General features: G+C 43.9%; 1 protein-coding gene across 1 annotated transcript in view; it reads left to right on the top strand.

The window, feature by feature from the left end:
- Nucleotides 1-434: 434 nt before the first annotated feature.
- The window catches only part of ATP9A (ATPase phospholipid transporting 9A), a 510,313-nt gene continuing 490,365 nt past the window's right edge, over nucleotides 435-20,382 (top strand). Inside the window, exon 1 of the mRNA XM_078652049.1 lies at nucleotides 435-828. Within this exon, the coding sequence (XP_078508175.1) occupies nucleotides 761-828 (68 nt within the window). The 5' untranslated portion in view covers nucleotides 435-760. The remainder of the gene's footprint in view (nucleotides 829-20,382) is intronic.

Here is a 20,382-nt window from a genome sequence, read left to right as displayed (position 1 = left end):
AAAATGTAAACGCACCAAGGGCCAGATGACAGATGTATCAAAGGTTTTACCCATTTTGTGCCTATGCGGAAATGTGTTCATACATATAGCCCCAAGTTCTTTTCTGTTCTTTACCGGAAAGTGCATTCGTTGTTTTTCAACATACATCGATTCCAAATACTTTATTTTTTCCGATTTACATTTGCTGAAACACTTCGTGTTGTTATCTTAGTGTTCATCACATCAAAGATAATTGGCACTGCGTTTCGTTCTCATAGTGTTCATCATATCAGATAACTGATTTAATTTTCACATTTTGAACCATGTACATTCTCCCCGAAATGTGCACGCATCATATGTGTGTGTGTTGTACTCAGTGCAACGTCGATTGTTTATCCCATCCACCTCTTTAATCGTTTGGGCTGTTTTTCACAACCTGTTGTCCTTCTTTTTCCAGAACATCACAATGCTACAGGAAGGGATAGGGAGTGGAAATGGAGCAACTGCTCGTTATTGAATCATGGAGCTGTTTTAGGATGTGAATAAGTCCCCAGAACACCCAAGCTAAAGCGTGGCTATGCTGCCTGTGACCGGCGCTGTAAACTACCGTACAGTCGCTGGCAGGGGAGCGGCTCCAGAGCCTCGGGAGTGCTGCAGCCACACTCAGTGCAGCGCCTGCTAGCTGTCAGACGGGAGAGAGAGAGAAACGGAGGAGGTGGGGGAGAGAAGGAGGCTGGGACTGGGATCCGAGCCGCCCTCCGCCCGCAACTGTGCCAACACCATGACGGATAACATTCCCCTGCAGCCCGTCAGACAGAAGCAGAGGATGGACAGCAAGCACAGGACAGGGTAAGGGCGGGGGTGCAGGTGTGTATTGAGAGGGAGAGGCCTGCGGTGGGGAGGGGCGCAGAATCCCCATCCCTTCCTTATCTACCTGAGCCATGTTTTGGGGGCGGGGGGGTGTCTGGACACCCAAGAAGGCTAGATCAGGGGTGTCCAGGCCCCCATGGTGCCATGTCTCCTTATAATGCTGGATTAAAAGGAACCTGGGCCTGCCCTCAGAGTGAGTTACCAGGTTTAGGCTTGAATACACGAGCGCAGGTCCCGCCTCCAGTGAATCCCTTCACCCAGGACTTGCTTCCTAGTGAAACCGCCGCTGCTACTTGTGAGCCTCCCAGCCAGGTGTCACTGCATGGCAGTGTCCGTCTTCCGTACACGCCTATCGCCATTTCTCGGCATCAGATCACCCCAATGCCATAGGTCCTCTCGGAAGAATCCGAAGGCACTCGTGTTTCCTGGGTCCGTGCATTCTTTAACTGATCTTGCCTTGGGAAGGCTTTGCCTTGCATTCTGGGATTTGTAGTCTTTATTATAAGACTACAAGTTACAGAATGCAACGGACAGCCCTGGGCAGGGTGTGCTGCTTACCAATGGACCTGGCAAAGTCGAGAGCTCTGGATCTCGACTTACTAGAAACTTATAAATACAAGTTCACTTTGGATTTGAGTAATACTTCTTCTTTTCCTGTGATCCCCACGTTATAGTCACCCTCCCTAATGATGGCATCACCCCACCATGACCTCCTTCTGTTCTGCATTGGACCACACAAAACTGTGGCTCTTCGGAATCGCCCCAAGACCCCTGAGTCCGGAATTTGTTCAGAATACGCTCGCAGTGTGGAATTGTCCAAAGTGTCCCTCTTCCAAGATCTACCTTCACAGACCCCTCACACTGGCACGTCCCCACATTCCCATTAATCTTCAAGCACCCACATACCTATCAGCCCATAACACGACCTCAGCCTTGAATGGCCCATTATGTTATGCCAGCCTGAATACCCCTTCAATACCCAAAGAAAACTGCCTCAGTCTGAAATATTTCCATAACCCTTACCCAGCAGTGAATGTCTATCTGCTCACCCACACGTTTCTCACTGCCTTGGCACCTGGGAGAACACCACGGATGCCCTTTCAGCCTGGCATCACCCTCCTCTCTCAGATTGGCTTGAAACTAGTATAGACCTCTCACCTAGAATCATCCTCGTATCGTCTTCTCAACTGGGCCTCCCCCACAGCCCCAAACTTTAACCATAATTATTATGTTGGCGATTTGTGCAATACTTTATGTAGAGCCTATTGTAACCTGCTTTTGGATACGTTTATCTAGTGTCATATTGTATACTTTGTTACAGGGGCTGCTCCTCAGTAAGAGCGGACAGCGTCACCCCACTTAAAAGTCCAGCAAAGCCCAGAGATGGAAAAAAGTGGTAATTCATTACCATTTTTTTTCATCATCCCATCCTGAAGAAAGTGTCGGGATGGGCGGGGCTTGCTGAGTGGCAGCAGGGAGTAGTGGTGGGCAGAGGGCTGCCTGTGCATTATTTAAAGTGTGCATGTGTTTTTGGCCAGTTGTCTTGCGAAGCCAGCCATACATGCACATTTTAAACCTCTCAACCCAGCTGGTTGAGAGCAAATGGAGGCCTCCAGTGTGCTGGGGAGTACCGAGAGATGTCACTCCCTCCAATCAGGTTGCTGCTCTCGTGCTGGTTAACAGCATGTAAGCAGCACCAGGATTGGTCAAGGGAGTTTGCTGGGGCCCGCTACACAGTCGATAAAAGAAGAGGTCCAGAGGGAGAAGGACTCTTAAGATGTTTTTATATTTATTTTCCATTTGCCTCGCCTCCATCCCCCGTAGATGCCAGTCGCCACCGCTTTATTAGCGCTTATGCACAGGAGAGGTTAGATCACAAGAAAGTCCCAGCTCAAACAAGGAGGAGGTGGTAGTGAAGGAGAGGGTAGCACTAAAATAGGGTGACTTACTAAACAGAAGGGGGTCCCCTGAACGGATATATAGGCAGGTCAACAGGGGAAAACAAGCAATCACTAAGAACAGAGCAGAAAGCTGCCAAAAATATTTAAATAAGGTCCTATAAAAGGATCCTAAGATACAAGCATGGGCTTGGGAGCAACCATCATGGGAGTCGAACAATCAGACCAATCAATACATTTAGTTGTTTTTAATATTTTTGCAAAATTCAAAATCTAGTTCATGGACATACAAAATTGATATAAAGCCATGATATACTCATTTACATTAAAACAAAGAAACAATTTTCAACATATAAGGTCCCACATACACCGTCCAAATCTCACAATCATACCAACATACACTCCATCCTTAACCACATATCATACTTCAAACACACAAATACACAGATAATCCCAATAGTACATATGCGCCACAAGATGGAACGATGATCAGATAGAAATAAACCATCAAGCAGAGGGGTGAGGGCAGAGAGGGAAATATTGATTGAAGATGGAAGGCACAATCCTGCTGCCCACACGAACAACGCCGACGCGTGTTTCGGTGTAAGGCCGGGGCTACAACTTCATCAGGGCGATAATGTATAACGGAGTGTGGGACAATAAATCTGTAGATAACCAATATATATGTATATATGTACAGATACACAATACAAATTCATAGGCATTGTCTATAGTTATTTTAAATGTAATGTATAAAAAATGACTCCAATAGGTTCTCCGAGCCATATATCAAAGTCTACACACTAATAATCAAATAGAAAACTTAGAAAGTAGCCTGGAATAAGCTGTTCACAAAGAGAGACAGGGAGAAAGCAAATGCAAACACTCACTCCATCAGAGACTGTTCAGAGTCCAGTGCGAGAGAGCAGACCAAGACTGTCTTGTTATCCCAGGAGGATTTGGTGCCATAACCACTGTTTTGTGGTGAAAGAAATGAAGTGACAAAAGGATATAAATGTGAGCAGGTAAGGTCAAAGTGTGTTAGAAAATAGAAGGCCCAACAGATAAGACCATAGCCCATAGATATCAGGGAAGAATAAAAAAGAATATGTAGGGAGGGGATTCCTACCTGAAACAACAGGTCCGGAGGGGGGGGGGGCGGGAGGGGAGCACTAATCCAGGGGCCAGACAGACCCCAGCTAATGAGGGAAAGTGGAACCTCCCGGGTAGAATCAATTTATATGCGGCAGTAAACCCCTTGCAACATGCTGAAACATGATAAATATGGTGCAACAAACAGTTAGGTCCAAACAGGGGGTTTCCACGGAATTTATATTTTGTATATCCATGAACTAAATTTTGAATTTTGAAAAAATAATAAAAACAACTAACTGTATCGATTGGTTTGATTGTTCGACTCCCTTGATGGAAGCTCCCATGCCCATGCTTGTATCTTAGGATCCTTTTATAGGACCTTATTAAAATAGGGTGACAATAGACATGGGGGCCGATTCAAAAAAGTATTTATGAGAATGGGAAGTAGTACTACAGGAGTGCCCTTTTACATAGTTATACACGCCTTTGTGAATCACATCTAAAACATCTAACTCTCTCTATTTGCAAAAGTACGAAGAGGGCATAGTCCATTCTGTATGTAGTAATTGTTTATGAATATTCTGTGTTGATGTTCTAAATATTTGACATGCAAACTGCCATACTGGATTTATTCTTGACACGTGAATTATATCCTTTCCGATTCTGGAATCATGCCAAAATCCCCCCAACATGGACCCCTCCCAACATATACAGGTTCACATTCTGGCATCCCTAGTAGATAAGGTTATCGAAAGGCACCATATCATCAGAGTCACCCCGTTAAAGTACTAAGCGTTGTTTCTTCATATTTTTTTCTAAAGCGCTTTTAGTTAATTTGGTTTAGTTGACGTGATCTAAGACTACAACTCCCAGAATGCAATAGATGTGAAAGGAAAGCTTATAACTGGAGCATTGTGTCCTTGAAGACTTGGAATCAAAAATACAGGCTGACAGGACTTCTATTTGGCACGGTTTTTGTTTCATGTAAAAAGAAAGCTTTGTATTGAAGAAGAAAACACTTCTCCATTCCTTGTTGCTCCCATAGCACAAGGTTCTTGTTGAGCTTTCATGCATGTTCTGAAGTCTGTGCTTATGTAGTGTGAAGGTATGTTGTGTAGAGGATAGGAAGGCGTGTTTGCTTGCAAACCGGACGTGCTGCTGGCAGGTTGTTCCTGGTTGACTCACTTCAAGCAGTCACACCCACCAGATCAATACATGAAATCTTGAAAAACTAGTCAACACCTAAAGTAAACATCGAGAGGGTCTACTGGGCCACACAGCCTCAAACAAGCAACATGGCGAACAGTATCTTTAACATTAGAACCAGAATGCAACGCTCCTCACTGTTTCCACTGCATATACACATATATTAGAATATTTACCCTCTGCAGAGAAAACTTCTCTTTGTGTGGAAATGAAAAATGTCCCAGACCAAATGCAGTTACGTTCTTTGAAGTAGGCGAGCGTAGATGCTGTAAATATGTAGTTTATGTATTTTTTCTGTGTATTGTACTGTCATTGCATCTGACTATCTCTTACTCATAACATTACTTGCTAATTGTGTATTTAGCAAGCACTCTGCCAGTGTTATTTCTGCACCGCCTTGCACACAAGTGTTGTTTGAAATGCTTTCACATCAATTAATACACGTTCATTAACGATTAAAAGACAGAGGTTGGTCTGTAATCGGTGCCAGATAGAATTCTGTTACCGGAATTCATCTCCTGTTGGCCTACATTGCTTTTGCTTTTAAAATTTTTTTAAATGGCACTTTTGTTTAGCCTGTTTGTAAGCACTTTCAGTTAAGCATACAAGGCAGCTGTTATATAAGTGGCCACGCAAATAGTAGATTTTGCTACATGCCTTTGTTACATTATATCACATAACCGTTTACAGCGCAGTCTTCTAAAGTTGCTTGTGCCAAAGTGGCTTGTCAAGGATGAAGCAGATGTGTGCAAGTGGTAACCCTGAAATATTATACGAGAGATGGCAGTCTCTCAACGCCAGTATTCTGACCGTGGCCATCGTCTAAAATACTATATGGAGTGATTGAATGTTTTAGTAGTTGATTTCCTTGACTAAACCGTTAACATTGCTCAGCGAGTTATGGGTGTGCTGCTAAGATTTTGATAAAATAACCGTAGCTTATTTGTGGTTCGAATTTTCATAATTGAACACACGTAGTATTCATTAGGGCAAAAGATTCACCTTTAAAAAACAAGGTAATGAAACAGCAACGTCTGAAGCAGCTTGTGTTATACAAAAATTTTTTTTTACCATATTTTTATTACAATAACTTCGCAAAAAATGTTTGTCCTCTGTTTTTTTAGTAAGCGAAAGGTGGTTTCAGTTACTGTATATTAGCGCATCATCACTAACACAAATATTTGTTGATAATTTCAATGGTGACATTTAGAAACCAATGCAAGGAGATGATGGACGGAATGCTGAAACTTTTCAGACACTCACCCCCAGTTACAGATCTGGGTTGAATCCATCATCGTTCTTTAGTTCACTTTGCCACCTCAGTTCAGACTGAGCCATATGCAAATCAGTCTTGACCCTGTGCCTCATGGGAACAGTCCAGCCCGAACTCCCAAGCCAGGTCTTCCCTGAATCGGAAACAAGCATCATGGGACCGGTTTCGGGATAACACCCATCATCAGCCAAGCTAGTTTGAATCCAGTGTCAAAGTGAGCAAGGGGCCCACGTCTTGCCATACTCTGCCAACCTAGGGAGAACAAAGCGAACATAAGGAGATGGTGGACGGAGTGCTGAAACATTTCAGACACTCACATCCAGGCACAGATCTGGGCTGAATCCATCATCGTTTTTTAGCTCACTTTGCCACCTCAGTTCATACCCAGCCATATGCAAATCACTCTTGACCCTGTGCCTCATGGGAACAGTCCAGCCCGAACTGCCAAGCCAGGTCATCCCTGAATCGGCAACAAGCATCCTGGGACCGGTTTCGGGGTAACACCCCTCATCAGCTAGTCTAGCTTGAATCCAGTGGCAAAGTGAGCAAGGTACCCACTTCTGGGCATACCCTGCCTGGGGGTGAGTATCTGAAAAGTTTCAGCGCTCCGTCCATCATCTCCTTGTGTTTGCTTTGTTCGCCCTAAGTTGGCACTTCTGGCCTTGAATTGTGACCCTTGCCATAATAACGTGCTCACTGACCCAGGGACGAGGAGTTCTGATTACCGGTGCAAGGCCTGCTGTTTCAATCTAGGGGACTGAGGGGAGAGGTGTTCTGTCTATGGAGACTTCTAATAGAGGAGCTAATGTCAAAGCTTGTCTAATTAATTTCAGGTCTCTCCCTAAACTCTCAGCTGACATATGGCTCTCCTTATCTGGCAACACCTGGGACCTTATGTTTGTCACAGAAACGTGGTTGAAGGATGGCTCCATCCCTGGTCTGCCCTTGGCTATGCCACCCAGATATCGCATTTGTGCGCCAACTGCGATTGAGACTTGGTGGGAGGGGGCATTGCTATTGTCCTGAGGGACACATGAAAGGTTTCTACATCTAGGCTGGGCCAAATCGGCAATATTGAGGGCTTGATCTTCTGTATCAAACTTACGCCGTTCTCTTCTTTAGCCGGTATGCTGGCCTATAAGCTACCGGACTGCTCTAATAACTGTCTTCCAGAACTATGTGACGCCATTGCCAAATTGACGTTACAGTACGCTAACTTCATGGTTCTGGGAGATTTTAACACACTTGCCGTTGTCCAGAACTGCTCTCGGGTGTCCCAGCTAATTCTGACTTTAGCTGGCCTCAACTGTATACAGTTAGTTACCTCCTCTACACAGACACCTAATCCTCTCAAATATACACAGTCACCGGATTAAGGCCTGCTATCGACAGATCATTTTCTTGTTCCATTCAGCTTATGTGTCGAGGGCAACCAGTCTACGAGTTGCAAAACATTGGAAAAAAGGAGGAACTGGCGGAAAGTAAAGAAGGAGGCCTTTGAGCCCACCTTTCAAGTGACCTTTCCGTACCTCACGGGCAACCCTGACAGCGATTCGATCCACTTTAACCTATGGATCTCTGGACATGTTTGCCCCTTTAAAACACTTCTAGTCAATAGAGCTAAGCCATCAGCCCTCTGGTTCTCTGTGGAACTTAGAGGAGAGAAAAGCCTCTGCTAGACGTTGAATCAGTGCATGAGAAGGTTGTATGACCCCATAGCAAAAATTACCTATATGGAGGCCCTAACAAAATTCCACAACTTTATGGACATACGATTAGAGAACATTTATCAGGGAATATTGAGAATGTGGGAGGTCCTTTAAAGAAATTTTTAATATTGTAAAACCTTTCACCACTCTGGAAGTAACAAAAATTGCCCTTCATCTTCCCCATGCTCTCTGCACGATCCTCTCAAATTTTTTTGAGGAAAAAAATCAAAAATGTTACTCTTTGTTCCAGCCAGAATGCTGGATTAGAAGGCACTGCCCCCTCAGCCAACAAACTTCATGCTATTTTTTGGGGATTTTTTCGAATATCAGAAAAGGATTCTCTCAATCGAAAATCCATTGAATTGTAAGTCTGGCTCCCCAGAGGATCTCTGCCCACCTCAATTTCTCAGAACGGTGGCATCCAGCGTTAATTCATTGTTGAATCACATCTGGAATGCTTCTCTGAAATCCGGCATATTCCCTGCACTATAGAAACAGGTGTCTCTGCTATCTCTGCTGAAAAATCCCAATGCACACCTGGGAGTGCTTAGCAGTTTTAGGCCCATCTCATTGCTATCGCCACCCGGAAAAGTTTTTTGGAAAAAATGGTGCAGCGTGAATTCTCCTCTTTTGTAGAAACCAATGGCCTACTGTATGACACACAGTCTGCTTCCATGCAGGTTAAAGCACGGAGTCTGGTCTACTGGAAGTGTCCGAAATGGTCAGAGATGCGCTGGGCGGTGGTGCTTCTGCTATGGTAGTGCTATCTGATCTGTCGGCAGCGTTTGCTATTGTAGTTTATTCAATCCTGTTGAAGAGATTAAGTCATCTTGGCTTTCAGGGCATGCTGGTATCCTGGCTGTAGTCTCTTTTAGAAGATCGATTTCAATGGATCTTCTTTTCCCTTTTTCATCTTCATCTAAAAACCAGTGGTTTGTGAAGTGCCACAGGGCTCTGCTCTTAGCCGGTTGCTTTTTAAACTATATTTAGCCCCTTTGGCCACTCTTATAGAATTCTGGGGATTGAAGGTTGTCTCTTATCCAAATGACACGCAGCTTGTGTTTTTGTTCAGAAAACACTCTGAAGCAGCCTTTCTCAATTTCAAAGAGGGCTTAAAAGACATCTCAAAGTGGATGAACAGTAACTTTTTGAAACTTAACACAGACAAGACTAAGGTGCTCTTTTTTTTGTCGGGCTGCATCTCCTCCATCTAGCCTTTGGAGGCCTTCTGATTTGAATCCTCTACCAACACAGTCTCGTCTGCTAGAAATCAAGGAATCCGGTTTGATGCCAATTTCTCTTTTGCCGCCCAAATCTGGCATGTCTTCAGCCTGTTTTGTTAAGTTAAGATCAGTCAGAAAGCTATTGCGTTTTCTCCCACAGGAGAGCTGAAAGATCATTGTCCATGCGTTGGTGGCCTCACACTTGGATTATGCAAATAGCTTATACTTGGGGCCTCCAGCTTTTCTGATCCTTAGATTACAAATAATTCAGAATGCGGCAGCTAAGATCATTCGTAGGGTGCCTTTTCACCATCACATCTCCCCCCCCCCTCTATATGAGGCAACTTCATTGGATCCCTGTTACCAAGAGGGTAGAGTTTAAAGCCCTGACATTTGCCTTCAGAACCATAAGGGGCAAAGGGCCACACTACCTCAGGAATAGGCTTAGCTTGTACCATCAGGAGCGAGCCCTGAGATCAAATCACCTGTGACTTCTTCGCATTCTGAGGTATGCCAAAGCTCGACGAGGTGGCAGGTCATTCTCGGTACAAACGGTGAATATCTGGAACTCCCTGCCCACCCACATTTGCTTGGCCGAGACAAAGCAGGGATTCAGGAAAAATGTAAACATATGACTCTTCAGTCAAGCATAGTTTAAGCTGGCTATTCTATTCCTCAGTCTTGCTTCGAGCGCTGGGACGCCTCAGCTGAGGTAGCTGCGCGCTGTACAAATGGCTTTGATTGATTGCTTGATCTACAGCCACTCATGTTAAAGCCTCAAGAGCAGGCACTAGCACTTTCACAGACTGGTTAGTTACTTGAAAATGACCCCTCTCTATTTATGTCCTGCACACATGTGGCTATCCCCAGCCATTCATGCTGACTGCTCCATTTCAAAGAGCGCATTATCATAGGAATGGTCTTAAGGTTTCGGGATGTCGACTGAGCCCAATACACAGCTTATTATTCCTCATTGATGTCAACATCACAGAAGGTTCCAAAATATTGATGACACTTATTTGGCATTAACATAGCTCATTTGACACTTTTGTTAGATGCATCAAGACTTAAAAAGTTCACTGATAAGTGTACAGAAAATTCTGGTGTCTGATTTTTGCAAATTCACATATATTGTGTTTCAGATGCAAATTGCAGACAGCAGTATGCACTCATTTGTTGACAGGGATAAAGAGCATTTTGGAGAAAGACTTTGCTTCATATCTTTGCTACTACACATTACCAAGTGAGCTAATCAAATATGTTTAGAATTGGGTAGGTTTGTGGGTGCAGACCAGCATTTATATTGTCTACCCGCTGTCATTCCATTGGGGGAAATGACGTTATCTGTAGTTTACATTAGGCACACTTGCAGCTCACAGTCAAGCACTTATATTATACTTTTATTTTCCTTTGTGAATCAGTTGCATTTTACTTAATTTTAGTGTAGAATTTGCTTCAGAAGAACAGGAGTCCAAAGTTTTTTTAAGAAGCCAAATGTTGGAGCTATTAAATCCTTGATTTGCTGAATACCAAGGCTGCTTCCTGTTGGTTCATCCACCTCCCATCAGCTCCTGTCTCTCTGTTTCACTGTGGACGTTTCATCCCTGCTTTCTCCATTTACACAGTTTTCTTATCTCTTGCTCCTTCTTTGTCCATTTTCTGCCTTTCTGTTTCTCTGAGTCAAAGTGTAATGATGAAAATTAAATTCCAGTCCCAAGCAGAAGTGCTTTTGCTCATCACCTTCAACAATGGGACACATTAAGCCCTATAATTAATTCCTCTGTGATCGAGGAATTTGTGACTCATTCAAAGGAGCTAATTTAGACGTAGTCCTACAATTTCATCTAGTGGTTGGGCTTCTCCTGATGTGTGCTGCTATCTAAACATCAATGGCAAAATAATATCAAATACTGTCAGCAAAAGCTTGAATGCTGCTTAGTTAGTAATGAGGTTCCATCTTCTCTTTCATCTTACCTTTCTGTTACTGTGAGGCTGTTCTCCCCACCCCTCTTTACATGCCTTTGTGGTTAAGTTGCGTAGGTGACATTTTTCTGTGATTAAGATCTTCTGGCTCTGTCGCTGCTAAGGTGTTGGTTTATCTTTCGTACCACAAAAAGATGAATGTTGACCTATTTTTAGGATTGCTGTTATGTTACAGATGATAAGCATCTTGTATGGTTTTGGAAGGTAGGTCAGCGCTCTGTGAAGCACGTGCATTGGTCCCTTACGCCCCAGGTTATGGTTTATTGTGCAGTTCTTTTTACTAACCGACCCCCTTGTAATATGTCTCTTTTATTATATGGGGCATGATATTTTTTATATATGTCAAGCTATCTTTGGGAGCTTTATGTTTGAATACTATCTTAAATGAGTTTTCAGATAAGGAAAACATGTTTTTAGGAACAGTGACAAGAAGCAACTGTAATTCATTTTTGGGATGAATGTTTTGCATTTGATATTTCTACTTTACACGACTTGGTGTGGTATGTGAGTGCCTGCATCAAGTTCCTTCATGGTATAGAAAGCAAAATCAAAGCCATTATAATAAATAAACAAATTCCAGAGACAAAAAGAGCAATGTGTAGCTAATAAAATACCTCATGCAGTAGGTGAGGATGGCAGAGAAGGTCCAGAATCATGGACTTAATGCTACAGTCCTATGTTGAACAGTATTTATTAGACTTTATGGTTGTCTTTGAATGGTAAGAGTGGTCATCAATTGTTCAAAAGAGTTTGATGTTATATAACATGACCCCAGTATATAGTATAGATGGGGCATATATGCAAACTTTTATAGTATTTTGCTCAATTTCACCTTAGTGGTCCCTTGGTCAGGTCAGCCTTGTCATAGGCAGGATCACTAAAGAACTTGTGTGTGTGACATGTTCACAGTTGCATATTTAGTAACTAGTTCTTGCAATGTTTTATCCCCCTTGCCGTGCCACCTACAGACACAACTGTGTTCTGGGGAGAATCAGAAGTGGTTGACCAACTGTCACATTAGTACAGCATGTGTCATCCTCCATGATATTCATTTTCCTTTTTGAATCCCCACTACAACCTGGTGACAGTTTCAGGGAGAGTGGAGACTCTACTCTGGAGTTGGTACCCTTTAACAGATGGCACCATGCCCAAAATTGTCTTGAGGATAGCGGAGGTATTGTAACAATATCGTGGACTAAATGTTGTCTGACAAACATATTGTGTGTCAATTCTTTTTTTCAGAAATATTGCCCCATTGGAATTATAGAAAGCTACACCCAATGTAAAAACACTTTTGTAAACAATATTTAGGCCACAATATTTTTGTTAGATTTTTTTTTGTTTTGTCAATACTATGCTGACATAAGCCAAGAGACTAGTAGACTACAAGTCCACAGCACATTGCCCACAAACAGCAACCAAGAGCAGCTTCACATGTGTGAGGCTGTTCATGTTCAGATGGAGTATGGTGGAGGGTGGCAATGCTTTTGGCAGCCAAGCGGCCCAGTGCGGCTGATGGGACTGACCCCCTTCTGTATCTCCGCTTCACAGTGGGTGTCCTCCATGTGTGTGTCACCTCTCAAAGCTATGTTCAGTCACTGAATCCCACACCTGCCATCTTGTAAGCCGTGTCACAAGTCTGCGAAACCCTTCCATAGGTGAACAACAGCCCCTAACCTGTTTTGTTTTTGTTACTTTGAGTATTCTGAAGCAGGGTTTTTGTCAGAAAGCTCAAAATGCAGTAGAACTACATAACATGCTTTAACTTATTTGGGAAGGAAACAGCGATTGTTGCTGTAGGAGTAGAATTGTTTCTAAAAAATAGAAACAAATAAGTAAATAGATTTGGTTATTATCTATAATGTGACGCGTTAAAAACCCTTCATACTTTTTGTATTTCGAGTTTATTTTGATATTTCATAGGTTTTAAACTCTACTGATGGCCTATGCTGTGGGGCGTATGCTGCGCTCAATCCTTCACTGTAATTGTTTGTTGGCAATGCTCTTTTCCCCCTTTAATATAAAATTGCCTTTTCTTTTCAGGCATTTCCGTAATTCATAGACCTGTAATTTTATTTTGACGGCCCTTGTGGCTATCGAAAGCCTCTCAGACTACTGAGACTGCCCCGTCATTCCTGTAGGTTAGTTTCGGACTGTCCGCAGCTCCCTAAATTCTTGTAGATCCGGCCACTCCTCTGAATGACTCAGGGGTGACGTACATTCCTGGCGCTGCATGAATGCAGAGAACACAACTTGCAGACACCAGTGATGGATGCTGTGACTCACCAGGTCAAAGGGCAACATTCTGCAATATTACTTTGCACTCAGTCGTCCAATCCTGTCAAACCAGGAGTTTATTTCTTCGTTGTCACGTTGGGAAATCTGAAAGAGTTCGCGTGGGTAAACACCCGGTAAACACTGGTGGATAATTTTAAACTTTTACCTCAATTTTTTAATTTGTGTGAAGTTATTACTTTCCCTCAGTGTTGACTTGACATCTAATACAAATGTATAGGAGTGCAAGAAAGGTATTGCAAAGAATGTCAACCATTTTTAATGTAATTGAAAGAACTGTTATTCGAAATCGAGTAGTTTGTGTTGCTTTTACTGTGACTCTGCTGTGCGTTTTGTCAACATCATATGGAAGCCTTCTGTGTTTAGCACATCACCAAAAAACAAGAGCAGAGAAATGTATAGGTGTTGATATTTCAACCTCAAAAGGTCAGGTATGGGTTCCCATAACAAAGAGTCTGTTGGAGATATTTTTGCAGACATGTGTGACTTAAAGGTCATCTGTTGCTGTTCTGTTTATTTAGTATACGACCCTGGACGTTCAAGCTCATTTGGTATGGTGTCCGGTAAGGGGGTAGGGGGTGGAGGCATTCCACGCCAGTGACCTCAACTATCACTGACCGCCATTGTAAAACTCTGTTTACACAATCCCTCATTCGTGTTACAGCTCACGTGAATGGAGTTGATTATTGGGAGTTTCGTGCAAGTAAATTGCTAAATGTCACGAGATTTTTTTGTGACTCGGATCTAAATGTAGTAAATAGATTATGGGCCATATTATCAAGAACGGCGATAACATTATTGACGCTTTAACGGCAGCAAACTCCTGCTAAAGCGGCGATAAGGGGCTTGATAATATGCCCTTGTGAATTCCCATAGAAGCCCAGGTTTGATGTCTTGCACACCAGAACCTGGGCTTCTATGGGAATTCACAATGGCATATTATCAAGCCCGTTAGCGCCGCTTGATACGCCTTTTTTGTCATTTTAAAACTCGTTCTACTTGATCACTGAGATTAATCCAACCAATACTTTTTTAGTTGGAAGTGTATGTGGCTTTGGGGTGTTAGAAAGTGGCTTTTAGTTGAGGTGGATGGTAATCCACCACAAGTAGTAATGTCACTATTCTTGTTGGGTACAGTAAAGGTTTCAGTAACCTAAATCTGAGCTCAAACTTTCGTAGCTATGGCACAGTGCAGTGAGGCATAAGAAAATATATATAACATTTAGAAGTAGCAAAACAGTTAAAACGTTGGAAATGCAACACAATAACAACCCTACTTCAATTTATAGAAATAGAGAATATTTCAATGAACTCAATGAAACCACAAGAACAAAAAAAGCAATAAAGAGAAACAAAGATTTTAATTAAAAAAAATGCAAAAAAGTATTCAGCACCAACCATGCTGTTCTTGTTGCGCTACCAGAACCTAGGTGCGATTTTAAGGCCGCTGGCAATAGAGCGCCGGTTGGTTATGGAAAACTGGTGCAACTTTGTCAGAATTTTTACCTTCTGACTCACCCTTCCAATCGCACATTCCACACTGTATAGCTTGTGGGAAAGCACTAAAGCATCCCACATAGGGCTAGTAAGTGGTATACAATATCATACATACAATATAAATGTTGTGTACTGCCATTAAAATAACTGCTTGTATTTCAAGACTGAGTTGATTGTGGGGACAAGCCAGTGATCAAGGTTATAGGCCTGATTGGTTATTAGGAAATGTTATGAAAAGATAGAAGGCCTCCCAAATTTATTGTGAAAATCATATGTTACAGCTAGTGGGCATTTAAGGATGGAATGTTATACTTTGTTGAGGTCTGTAAAGAGGTATTGCTTTAGATGGAATTTCAAAGATTACTGTAGTAGGTAGGGTTTCGTTCTTGGACACCCATTTTGAGACAGCCTTGGGGTAGAAGATCTGCACTGTAGTAACCCTTGTTAGGCCTTCTTACAAGAGATAATGTATTGTTTTTCCAACTATAATTTTGATCATATTTGCAATTATACAACAAATTGGAAAAAGTTGCAGTTATTCTGAGAGTTCCTTAATTGTGGTTAGCCTTTCTGTGTCCAAGACATATTGTTGTTCATTCAGCCAGGAGCATGTTTTCCTCACGACTCTATTTTCAGATTTATAGGTTGGGGAGGGTGAGTGTATTTACAAACTGACTGTGTTTTGACCAAGCACAGCTAAAAACTGACAACTGACCTGGTGACCTTTGCAGTATCTGGAACACCAAAAATATGTTTTTTGAGCTACTGCTGGGCAGGGATAGATCATATGAATTTCCTCTTACAGCCATTGACACTAAGAATAGACATACAATAATTACAGTGAAAATAGAAAAGGATAAATATGAAAAGGATGCCAGCTGGCTTGTTTGTGGTGCACCTTCAGGTCTTGCCTTTACACATGCTGGAGTCCATTTTTTAATTTGAACCACACGGGGCTATTTATTTTTAATGTGTAATTGTAAATTGATACTTGTATAGCGCACTACTCACCCACAAGGGTCTCAAGGCGCTTGTACGAATACCGCTGTGGAACCCATCCTGGCTTTCCCTGTGAGGTGTCCACTCCTGGGCACCCCCAAGGTGGAGGCCAGGCATCCTTAGCGTTGTGGGGGCCATTGTGGAGATTAAGCAAGCTATTGCCCAGAGTTGCAGAGTGGGACTCCATGATTGGAATAGGCACCGAGGCGAGAATGATCAGGTCCGTGGAATTTTGAGCCCAAGACCCGCCGAGGCGGGGAATTGAACTCTGGTCCCGGGCTAGACCTCTGCATCAGGGTCTGCCGCTCTAACCATTGAGCCACACTTCTCCCATTGTATGTATATATATTTCCCAGACAGTACATTTTTCTGCTCCTCTTACCTTTTTTCTTCTGTCTGCTTATTATCATTGTTGCCAAGGTTAGAAGACACTGGGGCATATGAGCATACCCCTATCGACACAGGAACGTCACTTTTTGTTACGTTGCCGTGGTGATAGGGGCCTTGCCTTATGGACAAGGCAGCGTTAAGCCGCTTAACGCTGCCTTGCACATAAGGCCCCCCTTCACACTATGGTTAGCGTGAAAGGGGCGTGCAGGGGGTGTTGCGGTGGGCAGCCCCCTATGTACAAGGGTGGCGTACATAGGAGGCAGCACCAACATTAAGACCAGGAAAACCCTGGAGTTAAGTTAGCGAAATGAGGAGAAATGCATTATTTCTCCTCGTTTTTGCTTTTCCCATGTCCCCTGCCTTGTGCAGCACACATGGAAAAAGCAAAATGAAATGGTGTCCCTTCCTGTACATAAACAAACCTTTAAAAAAATGCCACTTTGTCACTGTGTGCTGCATGAAGCACCATACATGAAAGCGACAGAATTGCATTTTAGGATTGTTTTTGTGCAGGAAGGGACACCTTCCTACACATAAACAATCCTCCCCTGAATGCAGACACCCTTACAGTATTGTGCCAGGGTGCCTGCGTTGGTGCTAAGCTGCTAAACTTAGCGCCATAGCAGGGGGAAACACAAGACTGCACGACATTCCTGTAAATATGGTGTGTAGGAAAGTAGTATCTGCTTCTTATGGTTACCCCACTTTTTTGCTGATGTCACACTGTTTTTTGCATAGTCTGACTGGGATCCTGCTTTCCAGGACACCAGTCTATCTGCTTTCGTTCTTAAATTGCAATGCATGTACTTTAGGTACACTCCGGATTGGATACTGGGGTACACCATTTACCCAGGGCATAGGTAACCCAGATACCTCCCAAGGGCTGAAGCATGTATTATGCCACCCATGAGAGACCATCCAAATTGACACGACAGGCCTGCTACTGCAGACTGTGTAAGATGGTGCTTGCACCACGTACTGAGATATAGGTTCACTATATCAATCTAAATCACTACACTTATATACCTATCAGTCACCCCTATGGCAGGCCTCAACAATCCTGAAGGCAGGGTGCTGGGTTTTACGTGAGAGGGTGCCCCTGAATGAGCAGATCCCCTCTGCAGCCTTCGGAGACCATTCTCCGGGGTTGTCCGTGATACGGGTTATCTATGATACAGCCAGACATATATGTTTAACCCCTCCCATGCTCATGACGAGGTGAGCTCGTCATGAGCCACGGCGCTCCGGTGCTCATGACGAGCTCAGGTCGTCATGAGCCGTCGAACGCTCACATGCGGGGATAATTCCCTTGCTGTGCTGAGCGTTCCACGGCAGGTAATGCACCTGTGACGAGCTGAGCTCGTCATGAGCACAGGAGCGCCGTGCCTCATGACGAGCTTCCCGTCCCCCAGCACAGCGGGGGAATAACCCCCGCAGCGAAGGGGCTAAGTGCATTATAACCTCGCGGTAAATGCTAACTTGAAAATGGCTGCTTAGAAACATGTCGTGTTTGGTGTCAAACACCTTGGAATCATACCTCCACACCATTAACTGGTGTGGGAGGTATGATTCCACCCTTCCAGAACCACTACTGTGGATCACCGGTCTACCCGGTACCAGCTTTCTCGACCTGGGCAGCACAAAATGCTGCCAGACATGGGTCTGCCCTCCTGCTGTTGAGCCAAGCTGGCGCAGAGGAAGGCATGACAATAGGCATCCTGTCACAGGGAGGTGTAGCTACCTCCCAGACAGGATTTAGTGTATTGCGGCTGGGTGGGTGCAGAAAGTCTGCACTGGGGGCACATTTGGTGTCCCTGTGCATAGTCCAGCTCAAATCAGTTCTGGGAGCCATTGGCTCCTGCTCTGGTGCGAAACTGGACAAAGGACATGGGTGTAGCCACCCCTCTGTCCTGCCTCTACCCTAGGACGGTCCACAGAATCTTTCCAACCCCTCCCCATGGTATAAAGTGGGTTACCTGACTACAGAACTTAGATTTTACCTGTCCAAGATTCTGCTAAGAAGAAACCAAGGACTTTGACTGCCTGCCTGATGCTGGACGACTGAAGAATCTCCCTTGGAGTAAAGAAGTTACTCCCCTGCAAAAGCAGGCCCCTAAACGCATCTGACCGGTTTGCTTCTCCCGAGTTCCTGAGGACTCCCAAGATTTCAGCAACACAGGAGGTGGGTTTCCGAAGGTCCCTGAGTTCGATCTGCCCTCTCAGCGATTCTGAGACCAGTATCTATCGTTGGGACCATGCAACCCGAACCCCTGTGCACCGCGTACATTTACAGTTGCATTTGCTTAGTGACGATTCCTGAGCCTGTGCTTTGGATTCTGAGTTGTCCCGACCCGAGCAGTATTCGCTCTGAAGATTTCCGGCCTCCACTCTCCGAGTGTCCTGTGGGCTGGTACTTTGCAACCTTGCTTGAGGTCTCCTCTTGATCCCTGGTCCATTGGCCTGTGGGTCCTGGCGAGGGTCACCTTGTTAATTCTTGGGCTTACCTGGTTGCTCCAGACGTGCCCTGACTCTCCATTGCTTGGAGAGTGCCCTGGACCTTGCTGGTCCACACCGTAACCTATTTCCTCTGACCTCGTGGGTGGCAGTCTGTGGGCATTCGACTAACGAGCCCCTGGTCACCTGAAGTGACCCAGACTCTGCCCCCTTTCAGGTTCCTCTCACCTTGAATCCATGCTCGGATTCCACTGGACACTCCTCGCCTTCCTGGCAGCAGTACTTCTTTGCAGCTCTGCATTGAAAACGACAAAGGTTTCCGACACCACTTGAACCCTATGCACCCGGCTCCTCTGGGATAGGTAACACGGGTACCTCGGTACTCACTGATGGGTTGGCCTTGGAACCTCCTATGTTCCAAAGGGTTTGCTCGAAGTCCTTGTAGAAGTGTCCTTAAACTTTAAATTTGCAACCATTTCTTTTTCATAGAGTTGTATGGAGCACACGTCTGTGTTTCCTCACTGCATCCATTCTCTGTGGGCTCCCTGTGTCACTCCTCTGGGTGGTTCCTTGGGATCCCAGCAATTCTACGTGCTCTCTGCACTGTGCCTAGTTAAGTCATTGTTTTTACCATTTTTTTAGTATATGGTTAGTTCTCCCCATGTAGCCCGCTGTGTATTGTGCTATTTGCGAATGTTCTATAGATTCAGTATTGTGCGCTTTATGCCCTAGTCTCACAGAGAGACTAGTAGAGAGTGTTAAATTAATAAATACATATTTTTATATAAACACTGTGTGGTTCTCCTTTGATGTTGTCATTTAGGAGATGATATTCTGGTAAAGACAAGCTGCTTTACATTCCTTCAAGATTAAGGCTGAAGGCTGCTCTCCATTGCTACCACTAGGATAGCTTTCAATAAAGGTTATCTTTGACCTCATACATCATAAGGGTTGTGTGGACTGGTACAAGGTGCCCACTTTAATTAGTGGACAGCATATACCAACCCACCTTCTCACATTGACCAGCCTTGCGTTTCAGAAGTGGCGGAGCTTGTCGTTAAGCCAAGGAGGCTAATGACATGCTCCGCCACTTTCTTGTACATATCCCCCAAAGTGTTTCCATACAGAGATGTACTACAAAGAAACATAAATTGTTGGTATTCAATGCATTCACTCGTGATGGGTTTTGTAAGCCAATAGGACCCTATTTTAGATGCTTCATGGACAGTGTTGGTGTTAATGTTTTTGACCTGATGCAAATGTGCCTCACTTGAATTATCAAATTTTTGGTTACTTGTCTTTCTAAAAACACATGTAAGACAACCTTTTGTATTGGCTCAAAAAAGTTCTCTGTGAATGTATTCAGTAATGGTGCTTCGGTTCCGTTCTCAATGTAGAGTTCCTGGATATCCCATATCCCTCTGAAAACCTTGGTACTCACCTGTATTAAACTCTTTTCTCAAATCACTATCACAGTCCTCTCTGTATGTAAAGTGATATTCTCTGCCCCT

This window comes from Lissotriton helveticus, chromosome 7 (assembly GCF_964261635.1).
Source record: "Lissotriton helveticus chromosome 7, aLisHel1.1, whole genome shotgun sequence".
Taxonomy (NCBI): domain Eukaryota; kingdom Metazoa; phylum Chordata; class Amphibia; order Caudata; family Salamandridae; genus Lissotriton; species Lissotriton helveticus.
This window is presented reverse-complemented; position numbering and strand designations above follow the sequence as displayed.